General features: G+C 38.6%; 1 protein-coding gene across 1 annotated transcript in view; it reads left to right on the forward strand.

Annotated features, from left to right (window-relative positions):
* VPS13C (vacuolar protein sorting 13 homolog C) overlaps positions 1-14,937 on the forward strand; it is an 82,097-nt gene that overhangs the window by 24,761 nt on the left and 42,399 nt on the right. The window contains exons 30-48 of the mRNA XM_027657563.1: positions 640-790; positions 2,113-2,229; positions 3,185-3,288; positions 3,589-3,756; positions 4,555-4,859; positions 5,146-5,293; positions 6,010-6,118; positions 6,553-6,686; positions 6,996-7,152; positions 7,885-7,964; positions 8,178-8,237; positions 9,032-9,197; positions 10,167-10,283; positions 10,806-10,909; positions 11,337-11,504; positions 11,905-12,209; positions 12,582-12,726; positions 13,764-13,908; positions 14,763-14,893. Coding sequence (XP_027513364.1) covers positions 640-790; positions 2,113-2,229; positions 3,185-3,288; positions 3,589-3,756; positions 4,555-4,859; positions 5,146-5,293; positions 6,010-6,118; positions 6,553-6,686; positions 6,996-7,152; positions 7,885-7,964; positions 8,178-8,237; positions 9,032-9,197; positions 10,167-10,283; positions 10,806-10,909; positions 11,337-11,504; positions 11,905-12,209; positions 12,582-12,726; positions 13,764-13,908; positions 14,763-14,893 — 2,814 coding nt within the window. The remainder of the gene's footprint in view (positions 1-639; positions 791-2,112; positions 2,230-3,184; positions 3,289-3,588; positions 3,757-4,554; positions 4,860-5,145; positions 5,294-6,009; positions 6,119-6,552; positions 6,687-6,995; positions 7,153-7,884; positions 7,965-8,177; positions 8,238-9,031; positions 9,198-10,166; positions 10,284-10,805; positions 10,910-11,336; positions 11,505-11,904; positions 12,210-12,581; positions 12,727-13,763; positions 13,909-14,762; positions 14,894-14,937) is intronic.

The raw sequence follows: 14,937 nt of genomic DNA on the forward strand, positions 1-14,937 counted from the left end.
AAAAAGAAATTCCTGAAGCCACAGCAGGGGATGACAGTTCTGCCACTGCAGTGCTGTGAGCTGACTGTTTTCATGCTCTGGGGCAGTGCTGATGTTCAGAGAACTCAATTTTGTATGCATTGGCAGGTATTGCTGTTGCCTTGCAACTCTTCAATGGGCCTTCTGTGTCTAGAATAATTACATTTGGGCTCTATTTCCAATTTCAAGCCCATCCAGGTGGATAACTTTTATTAAACTGCACAGCAGGCACTTGTTCACCTTTTGGCCTGCCTTAGAGGGTTTGTGGAGCAGTGTCTGTGTACCCAGTGCCTGTCAACCCTGCCCATTGCAGTGGGGCTGTTCCTGCAGGAGCAGTCCAGTGCTCCTGTTTGACCAAACCAATGTCATATCACTCTGCTTTTGCACTGAGGAGGTGATAGCTCAGCAGGGTCAGCTGCTGGCTTCTTGCTGGGTTTCCTTATTTTCTAAGCTTCCCACCTCTCTGCTTTACAGACAGCTTGTTCCTTTGTGTTGCTGGTAACGTGCAGCTTTGCTGTTCCTGGGAGATTGTTATGTTGCACTGGGTGCTTTTGCACCTCTGCCCAGCTCTTACACTTGTAAGTTGTTGTTTTGCCATCTGGAGTCTCCTGTTTTCAACAGGTAACTTTTTCATCCTTGAACCTCCTGTTGCACACAGAGGCCCTTCTGTCTGCTCTCAGTTTTCTGACAACTGTCAGTCCATCAGGGAGTGAGAGCAGGGGAGACACACCACTGAAAGAAAAGCAAGAGGATGACACTAGATTGAAAAAAGGTACAGTGGGATTGTCCAAATGATGGTTCTAAAAGTGTTGCATGCTGGCAAAACAGTCAAATCCAGAGAAACACAATTAGCTTTGTAGTGTGAGATGAAGATGAAAGCTCATGTGTCTGTGGCTCACCAGGCTGGGGGGCTGATTTCAAAAAAACAGTAACTGAAAGAATTTTTAGGATCATAAATAGCATTTTCAGGTGAGATTTTTATTCATGTGTTTCATAGCCTTTTCACAAATGGACTTGAATTTGAGTAAATGAGATTCCTGCCAGCTTACAGGATTCAAACAACAACATAATCTTGGTGTTCCTGGTAAAATAAAGTAGATAAGCAGTACTTGGATGGTTATGCTATGCTATTGATACAGGCAGTTAAATATACTTTCAAACAACTAGCCAAGTCCTTTGCTAGGCTAATGAAAATCATGCTGTTCCTGTAGTACTGAAACAGAAAAAAAAAAGAGTTTGTTTCTAAACAGGCTCAGATGAGAGCAGCTGCACTGCCTTTAGTATTAAGGGCAAAACTTGAGCATCAGGCGAGCTGGAAATGAGGTGTGTAGTGGAGAATGTTCAGAATTACTTATGAGTTTAAATGGTCTGGGTTTGAATCTACAAAACAAGCTACTACTGTGGACAGTTTAACAAAGCACATAAATATTTGAGCTCTTGGTTTAATACTTTGCCACTTGTGGTTAGTGAAGGTGCATAACCACATCAATGAGGTCTGATGGCTTCTGGTCTTTCCCCATAGATAGTTTCTGTCACTTCTGTGTGAATTGACCTTAATCTCCCCAACCTTTATCCTTGCTGTCCCAAAACCTGAGTGCTGCCTGCCTGAAATAGGCTGCCAAGTTTTGATATTTCTTATAAGCTTGAAGTTTGAGTAAACTTCCCACTCAAAGATCCTGCAACAGGAACTGTTAGAAAACCTGAAAAAATCCCAACACTGCAGTGAGCCTGTTGAGGCTTCATGTTAAAAATCAGGATGCTGTGCAGTTTATTTCCTCTTAACCCAGCAATTACCCTTGATTTAAAAAAGGTAAAATTGTTCCAATAGGGATCCACTGCTAGATGGGAGTAATATCAGACACAGAATGATAAGTAGATGCTGATGTGTTTTAGCAGTAGAGATGCCTCTAGAGGAAGACTTACTGCTCTAAGATGGGATGTTGCAGACTTAGTCAAGATACTGGAAGAAACCAAACTAAGTCATATGAATGGCAAAAAGCCCCTAGACCAAAACAACCCTCAAATACTCTCAGGAGTTCAAGTGAAAATATGGCTTATAAATACCTTGAAAATGCCACTTTCTCTCATTTCTAGTGGCTAGACCTTCCAAGGATAAGGATGTGTTTGACTTCAAGGTCTTTGCCAAGCTGGATGCCTTCTGTTTAAATATTTGTGATGAGAAAAAGAACATTGCAGAGATCAAGATACAAGGTATGAAATTTTTTTGTTAGTAGCAACTGTTCTGGTAGTTTAGTTTCAAAGCAACTATTAATAATTGGACTTAAAGATAATCAAGGTGTAAATTGGCAGCATCTGCCTTTTTTTTATTGTTATCTTTACAAACATGGTTTGTAGTCTTGTTTTCAAAGTCAGTCTTGTCCATCATAAGCTAGAAAAATGTGGTACATTATTATTCAAATAATTAAGTTTGTGCTTTGAAGGAGTTAGATTATGGGTGGCTTTTCACATTGTACTAAGCTTTGGATATTTTTCTGGTATACCTGAATTATTTAGGATAACAAACCCTAAAAATTGTTTTCTTTGAGTTTTAACCCCTGGGATTTATTTGGGTTTCATGTTTTGGTTTTGTTTTCTTGATTCCTTTTTACCCTGAGAAGGACTATCAGTAATTCTTGGTGGGGGACAGGAGTGGGGAGGGGGAGCTCACTTCTAACTTTGGCTGTAACTGCCTCCTAACAGCTGCCAAAACTCTCTCTTGTTATGAATATTTAAGAATGTGTGATATACAAGATTATGGAGTGCAGTTCATCAAGTCTTTTGCTTGTGCCTATCTCTAAATCATAGGAAATATTCACACAAGATATTTTTATGTGAAAGTATTGTATTCAAATACCATATAGTAACATTTATTCTGATAGAAAATCTCAATGAAATCACTCAGGAGCTTGGTTATTAAGAAGTGGATTATTGTGTGAATGTATTTCTATGAGAAGGAGCTCAGTTTTTTCCAGAGATGGCTGATATTGAGACAGTATCTGTGCTAGAAATGTTTCATGTTCTGCTTTGGTCAAAGCTGTAGGATGGTCACATTTTCAGAGCTTAGGAACTTTTCTCGTTTCCTCTGCTGGTATCATGTGACCCCACCCTGAAAATAAGTGTCACTTTTGCTATGCAACACTACTGTTTCTATTTTTATACTTTACAGGTCTTGACTCATCTCTTTGCCTTCAGCCAAGTCACACTGTATTCTTTGCCAGACTTAAAGACATAGTTGTCACTGATGTTGATTCAAGGACCCTTCATAAAAAAGTACTCAACTACAAGATTTTAAGTTTTACTTGATTCTTGGTTAGTTTTATGTGTATAAAAGTGAAATGTAATACATATTCCACTCTTTCTAAAATATTCAATTTGTTATTAATAGGTCTTTTCAAATAAGATATGTAGTAAAGAATAATCTTCATATTACAAAAATGGATGTTTAAAGGATTTCAAGAAGTAGTAATCTAACTTGCACATCTGATAGCCTGATGATTTGTTTAGTTCTGTATGTTAAGAACCTGTTTAGAAGCTGCTGATGGCTGGTAGGTGCTGTTTCTCTCTTCCTAGGCCGTGTCTATAGTAGGAGATGAAGTTTTCAGCTTCAATCTGACATTAAATCCACATGCCACTGAGGGAGAAGCCTACACTGACATGTCAAAAGTGGATGGTTCTGTATCTCTGAGAGTGGGCTGTATTCAGATAGTGTTCCTTCACAAATTCCTCATGGCTCTTCTGGTAAGTCTTCTTTTCCTTTGTCTCTGCAGTGTTCTCAGACTGGTCTCCAGTGTTTGTGTCCTCAGTACAAGTGGCAGCTTCAGTTTCTGAAAGAGAAGTGATGGGCTTAATTTGCCGTGTGTACTGTTAAAAATCTTTGCTGGATGAGCTGTCACTGGTTTCAGTTTCAAAAAAACAAATGCATTGCAAGTGGGTCCCTTCCCACCCTCAGCTCTGGAAGTAGAGGAAAGCTTGGTGCTGCTAAGGGAGTGTGGGGGTTTTGTGTTTGCTGCCCTCACCACCCTGGCAAAGTGCTGAGTTCATTGCAAAGGTGTCTGAGGTAACATTAGAGGCAAATCTTTCTGCAGGGTTAGATGTGATGACACCTGCAGAATCATCAGTTTAAGTACTTGTACATTGAAGAACCCTAATGTTGGCTTTTTCAGTACAGCACCAGTGGGCTTTCCCTCCTTCAGTACTGTCTTTAGTAGGAATTAGTATTCACTGAGGGCAAGAGGCCTTTAAAAATTTAAGTGTCCCTAAAAGCTAATGAGCTAAGAAATTTGCAGCTTAGGAAGGAAGAAACAGTCAAGATGAGTTCAAAATAAGTTTGTTGCACTGGTTAGTGCTGTTTTGATTCTCTATTAGAGGTCATGACAGAAGGAACTAAGTTGTCTTTCCCCAAGGAAAATTCCACCCAGTAGGCAGCATGGTTGGGGGCTTGTGTTGCTCATGGTGGATGTTGTAAAACGAAAAAGTAACCTAGATTAAAAAACTGTTTACAGACATTTCCAGTTTCTCTTCAACTGCTTTTTCTAGACCTTCTTGAACAACTTCCAGACAGCCAAGGAGGCTCTGAGTGCTGCCACAGCCCAGGCTGCAGAAAAGGCTGCCACCAGTGTGAAGGACCTGGCTCAGAGGAGTTTTCGCCTGGCCATGGACATTCACCTGAAAGCACCAGTGATTGTCATCCCCCAGTCCTCAGTGTCCCCCAAGGCCATAGTGATAGACCTGGGCTTGATCAGGGTGCAGAACCAGTTCAGCCTGGTGGCTCCAGAGGGCAGTTCCCTGCCTCCAGTCATTGACAAAATGGATGTGCAGCTGACAAAGCTGAAGCTGTCCAGGTACAGTGCACTTCACTCAATAATGCCCTCACTAATTGCTAATATTAATATTTTATAGGATATTAATTTACTTGCTTAGAAACTGTGGTTGATGATAGTGTCAAATAATTGGTGTTAAAATGCTCTTACCTTAAGGGCAATTCAATAACAAAATAGGAAACTGCTCTGCTCAGGAAACTATTTATCTCATCTGAGACTGAGATTTGACTTTGTAAATGTAACATATGACTGAACTTCTAACTTCCCAGCTGTGTGTTTTGTTTTCCTTTCCCCCCCGTGTTTCAAGGACCACTGTGGAGACAGATTTGTCACATCCAGATATTCAGATACTTCACCCTATTAATTTAAGCCTGTCTGTGAAAAGAAATCTCTCTGCAGCTTGGTTTCACAAACTGCCTGTGCTGGAGATCACAGGGTATCTGGACACAATGAATGTAAGTCTTGTGAAAAGGTGGTGAAATACTTAATGTGGGACTAATCCTTATGTTATTTCTGGACTCAAAGGGGCAGTAAGCTTCAAATTTTTAGTAGATGTGGAGTGAGTCTTAGTGATGTAACAGGATTTGGCCCCATCTATATAAATGTAGAGGCTTGAAAGCATCCTATAGAACAACCAAACTGCTGTGTGCATTTAATAAACTGAGAGAAAGAGGACTGAAAAGAGAAAACAAAAAGGGATGTGAAGGAGTCTTGTTTATTCCTTGCCATGAGACAGGACCAACTAAATTTAAATTAATGCAAGAATTTGCCTTAGTATCTCCAGCTTTATACTTTCCCATCACCCCTGAAAGACTCAAGATAGTTGTTTTCTGTGGCATTTTATGTGCTGTGAAGGACAGTACATCTGGGTGAAACTGGAATTGAAATATTAAATAGCATGTCATTGATAGGAAAGTATTAAAAACATAGTTATGTTAAAGGCTGTAATGTATATGGATACAGCTGTGGAAGTCAGAACCTTTAATCTCCTAATACTGTAACAAGAAGTGGTTGAAAGAATTTAGTTATGTTATTCAAGGGATGATTCTGCTGACAAAATACTTGTAAAAAAAGGCACTCTTCTTGTCAGGAAACATTCTGCTTTGTTAGCAGGTGATAAGTTTAAGGAGCAATGTCTTTTTCCTGAAAACTGTGATCTGCAACTTTTCAGGTTGTGTTAAGTCAAGAGGATTTGAATGTCTTTCTCAGAGTGTTGACAGAAAACCTTGGTGAAGCAGAAGAAAAACAAACTGATGCAAAATCAGTCCTGCAAAAGGAAGGTCAGAGCTGGAATTTGTTTGTCATGAATACCAAGTGTGTTAGCTGTCAGGAGTAAGGAAAAGCATTTATTATCTGGAAAACAAGTTTAGATCTGAGAGGTGTGTAAGTGAGAAACTCTTCTTTTTAACTCTGCAAGGACAATGCTCATACTTGGATACTTCAAAAGTTGGAAACATTACAGACAGAATGTGGTAGTTGTGTTGGCTGAGTTGTCAAGGAACTAGCAAGGTATTGAGATGGCAGAGTTGTCTTGTTGCCAGAACATGTTTCTGTTTCCTTTTCGTGCTCTGAAGTTCAAGGCTCTGCTTGGGGACATGTTGCCAGCTTATCCCAGGTGAATGTAAGCATCTGAATGGATGAGAGTTGGATGTGTTTCTCGAGCTAAACAAACCCTGGCAATTTCAAAAATTAACCAGTTTATTGAATGTTTCAGGTAAAACCAAAGAAATGGAGAGATCAGTTTTGGTTCAGGGTAAGAGTGGTCCAGAAGGAATGCTGTCTGAAAAGAGAAAAGAGCCACTGAATGAAGATGTAATCAATGTGCTGCTTAATTTTGAAATCAAAGAGGTACGTGCCCATCTGTACAAATTATTGTTCCTGAACCCAGTACTCAAGTCTGGTTCTTGGAAGCAGTGGACTGTAAAGTCCATTTTAACAGTTTAACTTAACAACAAAAAGAAAACAAGAGGAACAGAGGTGGGGCCAAGGGAAATCTTTAGCAAACTGGTCTTGTAGGGTCTCTTTGTAAAAATGCAAAATGCCTAGATTAACGTTACTGTTGAAGTTTAGCTGAGGAGATACTGCCTGTTTGTAACTGCTGCCATGTCTGGACAGCCTCACTGAAACCCTCAACTTGCTTCCCTTTCCATGTTGCAGGTTGTAATAACCTTGATGAAGCAGGTTCAGAAGGAGAGATACCCATTACATATTCTGACTGTGCTGCAGCTTGGAACTGAAACCAAAGTCAGAAATCATGAATTGACTGCAGCAGCATATCTGAAAAAGATTGTCATGAGGTGCACTGAAATAAAGGGTAAGTCTGCCAGAAAACTGGTGCACAGTCAGTAGAGTGTGTGCAGTCAGCTTTTGTAGCAAGAGAATAACATCCTCCAAATCAATAATTAGAGGGAGGAAAAAAGACAAATTCACTTCCTGGGGCTGTTCAGTGTCATTTAGATGGAATTAATGTGCTTTACCTGACACCAAGTTTTACTGCTGTTGTCAGAGTTAGTTTGAGTTAATGTATTTGAGGGAGTTGCCTACTTTGAGTAGCAGTGGTCATTCCTGACAAGTGTTGTGACTGTTCAGTGGGGTTTGAGCTGCTCAGTCTGTGCTTTGTGACCAGTTCTGGCAGCACTGGAAATGCAGAGTGACCTTGGTTGGTCAGGTAACGATTAAAAGTGACAGTGAAGTAATAACTGAAATAGCCGTGTGTTCTAAGTAGAAAAGTGAGGTTTTGAATGTAAAAACCTGAAGATAGGAGTGCAAAACTAATTACAGGAATGCAAAGAACTTTCCAATTTTGAATTGTTTTTCAGGACCAAGATAAGTTAATTACTAGTTTAATTTAAAATAAAGAGAATATAGCATTTCACAAGGTAATGCTAACGTGCAGCTTCCCAGTGAAAACAGCTGTTTACTTTCACTCTTTTAACCAGAATAGTATATAATTAGTATATAATTGAGAATTAGCATGGAGGTATTCCATAGATGGAGTAAAGCTTGTGAGTGGAGATATTTTACATTTTTATTTCTTTATTTACAGACTCGAAAGGAGATCCTCTTTGCATTATTAATTCTTCAAGTGAGACAGATGAACATCTTCTGAAAATGGAATACATTAAGGTTTCAATACATTTTCAGTAAAATTACATGGGGACTAAAATAAGGCTTCCATGCTTACCTTGTAGGATTTGTATCTAAAACTTAACCAGACTTTCTCCCAAATACCTGTTTTCCAACTTAGCATTTAATTTCATTCTTGTATTTCATTTATTATTAATTATTGGTTAACTCAATAGAGACTGACTGTGTCCTTTTTCTTTTCTTTCCCTTTAGGCTGATCCTGATGGGCCAGACTTTGTTACAACTTACAAAAGCACCAAGCAAAACATCAATGTAAGTGCTGAATGGGTTTAATTTTTTTTTTTTTTAAGCTTCTCAAATGGTAACAGCTGAAAACCAAAGCCCTGACTCTCATCATTAAAACCTACTGATTTATATTTAACTACTTCAAAGGGAAATCCAGGTGGAGAAAAAAAACCTTTTTTTTTTACAGAAGTACTTATTGTATTAATTTTTTTAAACAAGAAGCTGTAAAACCCACGTTTACCAAGGGCTGGTTTGGGCTGGGGAGAGTTGGCTACCTGATACCAGGTTTTACTAAATAATACTGGCAAGAGTAGTTGCTGCTCATGTACTTTCTGTTCTGATTGCAAATTTTGAATCTTGAGGGGGGTGGGTTTTGGTTGTGGGTTTTCTTTTTTTCTTTTTTTCTTTTTATTTTTTTAGGGTTTTTTTGTGGTTTTCGGGTTTTGTTTTATTTTGGTTTTTTTTGTTTGGTTTTGCTGTTGTTGTATCATATCTATTAAAATATCTTCACACATGGTTCTGAAGCTGTCAACCAAAGTGCTCAGCAGCCCACACTGAAATGCAGCAGAACTAAGAACTGCTGGAAAAACAGAACCACACGAAGCATCAGTTTTTAGATTGGCTCAGTTCCCCTGTAGCTGTTTTTAAGCTTCCCTTCCATAGCTCCCTCAGCTGTGGTAAATTGAAGGAAATGGAAGGGTCAGAAACTTGTCAAATTGAGCAAGACACTTTTTTTCTCGATTCTGTGGCAGTAACTGAGTTGTTATGCAATAAACTGCTACTAAAAAGAATATTACTTTCTCTCCTTGCCCTCATTTTAGGTCATCTTTTCATCTTTGGATATTGTACTTCACACAGAGGCTTTACTTTCCATCTTGAGTTTTCTCACCTTCAGTGTTCCATCAGGTGGTCTTCCCAGTGCTGAGAAATCATCAGACCACAAGCCTCAAACAAAAGAAGAGGAAAAAGGAAGTGCTCTGAGACCAGGTAATAGTATTAGAAAGGTTGCACTTGTGTTGTTTGGCAGCATCTCACCTTCACTCTCAAAGGATACATTTCAGGTGGCAGCATTGCAGTCTGTGTCATGGAATCAAAAAGCAGGAGCAACCATAAGTGGGGAGAAAATAATCTTATTCAGAAAAAAAAACCAAACAGATATTTTTGCTGTTGCTTAATTTTACAAATTCTCCTTACTCACTGTAACTTTTCCCTAGGTGGTGGTCTGATTTTTATTATTAAATTTGAATCAAGGGCATTTGCAGCGTGCAGCCTTGCCAAAGATTCAGTGTCTTTCCAATCTGAAGGCTCCAAAGGGTGCTTTCATTGCTGAAAATAAACTTTCTTCTGGGGAAGCAAAGAGAAGTTCTGAACTGAAGGGTGTTTGTTTTGATCCCTCATGTTTGTAACCTTGAAATAGTAGGAGTGTTTGCATGGAAGCTCCTTAATGTTTTGCCAGGTCCTGTGTGGTTGATTCTTGTGTTTGTAGTGTTGTTTGTGAAATTCAAGGTTTTCTAATCCTAAAACTGTTGGGATTGAGTTTACAGTGGTTGGCTGTTACAGTTTGTGTTTCTGCACAAACCTTTTCCAGCCAGTATGCCTCAGCTGGCCTTGCTCCTTGATACAGAAAGGCACGTGTCTCCTGTGAGATGGGGTTTCAAATGCTGCAGTGTACACTGTATTCAACATCCTGTTGTGTGAAAACTAGGTATTAGTGAGGAGAAAGATGGCATCTTGATGGCTTTTTGCCTGTGTTGGTGACTGTTCATGTGCCAGAAAAAAACTGTGTTAATAAAAGACTTAGTTCATATCCTAACTAACGATTATCTTAACTTTTTGGGAACAACTGCAGGTTGTTTTTTGAATAGTTCATATGTGTACAAACAGATAATGTAATCTTTGTTTTAAACAGTGGACTTATAATGAAGTTCTTGTGTGTCTCTTGTGTTTCCTATGCAGTGTGTGGTGGTGCAGCCCACGATGATATCTGTGAATTAAAACTCACTGCAAAGCTCAGTGCATTTGGTATCACAGTGTGTGATCAGACCTGTAGGATTGCAGACATCAGAATACAAGGTAAGGGGGTTTGATTTAAATAGTAGCTGAAGTTTATTTAAATATTACATGAAATATGTGGTTTCCCTCCATTCACTTCTGAAAGGCCTGTGTGGACTGCATATGTCTTTGTAATGTGTGTTAGGATATATTTTGATTGTATGAAATAACCTGCAAGGAAAGGCAATGTTTGACTCAGAAAAAGAAGGTGATTTTTTTAAATAGTGGAGTAAAATTAAAAGAGATGAAGGCACTATGTAATAAATAACACAAACTTGCATTTTTTAATAGCAAAATCCTAAATAGTGTTGGGAATTTTTACTTCAGTCTTAGGGTCAATTTGTGTTGGCAGATTTGTCATATGTACTAATGTCCTGACTGCTGTCCCAGGCTTAGCATTGGTTACACAGTAAAAGGCTGGATTCTGAGCTATTTTTATTCTTTATATTCAGTAATAATTAATAGAATTTTTTTTTAGCAGAAGTGTTTATGTAGAAATTTGTTCAAGTGCATTTATTGTTTCTTTCTTTTGTCTCAAATCAGGAATGGATGCATCTGTAGCTATGAAGCCTAAAAAGATTAAAGTGTTCTCCAGGCTTGAGGACATTGTAATTACAAATGTTGATCCAAAAACAGTCCATAAAAAGGTGATGTGTTGTGCAAATTGTAAACAAACAAAAAGACCCAATTCTTTCAGTGATTTTATGACAGCACTGTAGTTTATTTGCTGTGTTATGGAATCCTAAGTATGATGTAATGTACCAAATATTAAGCAAAATTTTATTACTTAAATTCCTTTATCTCAGGGAAGCAAAATATTCTTCCATTTAATATTTAGATCTTTTTAATCACATTTGCACTGATATATTTAATTCTGAGTTAAATATAAAATGGGCTATGGATAAGCAAGTGAGAAGAGACATTCAGTAAAATCGGTGATTCTGTTTCCTTTTTACCTGGCACTGTCTGTGTCCAAGTACTGCTGAGAAGTTGCAGTTGCTCTTCTTTTGGGGAAATATTTCTTGTTTCAGATGACTGCCTGGAAATATTAACTGTGTGGACTTGATCTTGCAGGCTGTGTCCATCATGGGAGATGAAGTGTTCAGGTTTCACGTGTCCCTTTACCCAGACGCCACTGCAGGGGAAGCCTACTCTGACATGTCAAGGGTGGATGGCAAAATGTCTCTGAAAGTGGGCTGCATCCAGATAATTTACCTCCACAAGTTCTTCATGTCTCTCTTGGTAAGACATTAGTTAAAGTTGTCTTCTTGACTTTAGAAGTTTTTAATGAAATGAACTGTAACCAGCCCTTTTTGACCTCTCCCTTGTGGTGAGCTGGTTACAGGCACATAGAAGTATTTTGCTGAAGAAGTGTTTTTTAGAAGAGTGACAAATAAGGAGAAGGATGACAAAACAAATAATGAATGGAGTTGAGAGCTTTAATAGTATCTTAAAAAATAATCAAGCAATGTCTTAGCTTGTGCATGATTTGAACCTTTTTGTCTTTTGAAACCTGCATGGTTAAATGAGGAGTTTCATATTTATACCACAGCTGGACTGTTTTTCTTAATTTTACATTTTGCCTTTTTCTGAGAGGCTTGTTTTTGTGGAACTCTTACTTTTTTCCACTTCCTCTCCACAGAACTTCCTGAACAACTTCCAAACAGCCCAGGAAGCCCTGACTGCAGTCACTGCCCAGGCAGCAGAAATGGCAGCTTCCAGCATGAAGGACTTTGCCAGGAAGAGCTTCCGCCTCTCCATGGATGTCAACCTGAAAGCTCCAGTTATAGTTATTCCTGAGTCTCCAGCCTCATATAACGCTTTGGTGGCTGATCTTGGCTTAATCAGAGTTCAGAATGAATTCAAGCTGGTGTCTTCAGATGAGTCTCCTCTTCCTCCAGTCATTGACAGCATGGATGTGCAGCTGACCCATTTGAAATTATCGAGGTACGTGGAGTTTTTCTCTGAGTTGAAAAGTGTTCGTAAAGGAAACGTGTTTGTGTTCCATCTGCAGCATTTTTCTATTATTTAAAGATGATAGGCAATGAAAACGTACTAAAACCAACCAAAAACCTCCCCAAGCCAAGTTTAGGAGTGTTTAGGGAAACACGATCTCTGAAACTTCTTGGAGAGAAAGGAATGATAGGACAGTAACTGAGTTCATCTAAAGTGCATCCCTGGGTGTAAGCACATGTGAGCACACATACTTATTTTTAAAATAATAATTATGCCCGTATTCTGCTAGATTGCTATGATATTATTTGGGATTCTGCAACTGCTGAATATTTTTCCTCTGCTGATTTCCCTGTCTTTTGTTAGGTGCATCATATCCACAGATTCTCAACCAGACTCTGAAATTTTGTGTCCTGTGAGTTTGACTTTGCTGGTCCAGAGAAATCTAGCAGCAACATGGTATCATAAATGCCCAACAATTTGTATCAAAGGAGACCTGAAGCCAATGCAGGTAATACCATGCCCCATCAGAGCCACATCAGAAGTTACATCTTCTCAGAATAGTACCCAGCTTAGTCAAGGAGCTTCTAAACTCATTTCAGTTTGTGTCCTTTAGGAATTTTAAAAGACTTCCAGCTTTATTGTCCAGTTTATAGATCTGTTGGAGCTTTGATATTGTGTAATGAATAGCTTTGGTGTAGCTGTGTGCAAATGGAATAAAACCTTGTTTTATTTTGCTGTTGGAGCTATCCTTTGACTCAGTAGTCAGTAAAATCACTGAGCTTGCCTGTTGAGTTAGCTTTTAAAAACTAGATTTAATACTTCAAATTTCACCTGCAACATTCAGGTTGAGTGTTTCTTAGATTTATAGAAATGAAAGGGGTATCTCTAATTCACAACAATTTAAAAGCATGGGTGACATCTTTGCAGAGGGAGGGCTTTCCTTTTTCTTTTCCTACATTACCCATATGGATTTAAATGGGTAAAAGCAAACTGAGGCACCTTATGACACAAAATGACAGCAAAATGACACATGTTCCTGAGCCCTGTGTCATTCCTGTGTCTGTGCTATGGCCAAATATAGCACTGGTGAAGCACAGAGATTTAAGAGATTTAAAGGAGTACAAACAAAAATAACCAAATGTGGAAAAAATACTTCTAACACTGTATAATGGCCTAAGTGGGTGCATTTTGTCACTTATTAGTACTTGGTTTTTGCACAATTCTGTAATTTTATTATTGGATTCACATTCATTAACTCCTTGAAGGCCTACTGAAGGACAGTTGCTTTAGTGTAGACAATGCAAGCCTTGGCTCTAATGTTATCTGGTGCTGTTTTGGGATTACTGAATTGTTAGAAGTGTATATGTTCATCAATGACTCACATTTTTAGCAGGCAAAGATCCTTTACAAGACTGGAAAGGGGTTATCATATGGAGTGTTGTTTCTTGTAACTCCTGTTCATAACAAGTAACAAACATACTATAGGAAAAATGGGCAAATTATTAATGTCACCCAAACTGAAGTTTTTGGTTTATCACTTTACAGATTGCACTCAGTGAAGATGATCTGACTGTTATTATGAAAATTTTACTTGAAAACCTTGGGGGGGCTTCTTCCCAACCAGCTGCTGTGCAAGAGAATGTTGAGTTCACACAGATACCTAAAAAAGGGAGAGTTCCACATGAGTCTGGTATGTTTAATTCAAAGGCTGAGGATGTTCAGGCAGAGGACTATTTGTAAATCCAAACATCACATTTATCACTTAAATGTGTGCATACGAATTCTTTTCACTCACATTTGTACTGTGGACGTGAACACTTGGGGATGTGTGCACATACATGGAGTGTGAGCTCTTGATGGTCAGAAGTTTTTGTAGCGTGTTTTTGTGATTCTTCTTCTGTAGGATGGTGTTCTTCAGTCCATATCAATGACTCTTCTCAGGTGCAGGTGGTTAAAAAAGAAAAATGCCAAATCATCTACCCCACAATGTTAATGCACAGTTATAACAACTGAGGATAATATGAGTGTTCAGACAGTGTGTTAATGCAAACAGTGCATGTCTCTGGATAAAATATTGCTAACACTTTGCCAAAACCTATTTTTGCCCCAAACTTATCATTCTTATGTTAAGAACTTAACAAACTTAACAGAAATTGCTGTCTAACTAATAGCTGAGTTGCTATACTATGGAAAGAAACAGGAAGGAAGAGTAGTGCAAGCAGACTTGGTACTCTGTGTAGTTCTTCATTAAAGTGAATGCAGAACTGCAGAAAACTAATGGCAGCTTTCTAAAGGTTCTTAAACCACTCTGTGCTAGGTAAGACAGAGTAGGACTAGAACAAGGTGATGTTGAGGAATTAAAAGTGTAAATTGTTTTGAGTAGTCTTTGGATTTAGACTGTTTCTTCTTCTTGTGACTTTGTGATCTTACTTAAAAAAAACCAAACACCAAAACAACCAACAAAAGAACCCCCAAACCAACAGCAAAAATACCCCAAACCCAGTGTTCTAAAGAAATGTAAAAATGTCTTCTTTTCACTACCAGGTCCTCTTCTTGCTTCTGAACAAAAGAGTGTTTCTACAGCTCAGTCTTCTGTGGAATGTTATACAGCACTTAAATTTGACTTCAATTTTGAGTCACTTTCTGTAATTCTCTACAACAGTGATAAGAATCAGGTTTGTGACCAAGCTTTTACCATACAGGTGGGGTGGGCATCTCA

The sequence above is a fragment of the Corapipo altera genome, unplaced genomic scaffold (genome assembly GCF_003945725.1).
Source record: "Corapipo altera isolate COAL_440 unplaced genomic scaffold, ASM394572v1 308, whole genome shotgun sequence".
Taxonomy (NCBI): domain Eukaryota; kingdom Metazoa; phylum Chordata; class Aves; order Passeriformes; family Pipridae; genus Corapipo; species Corapipo altera.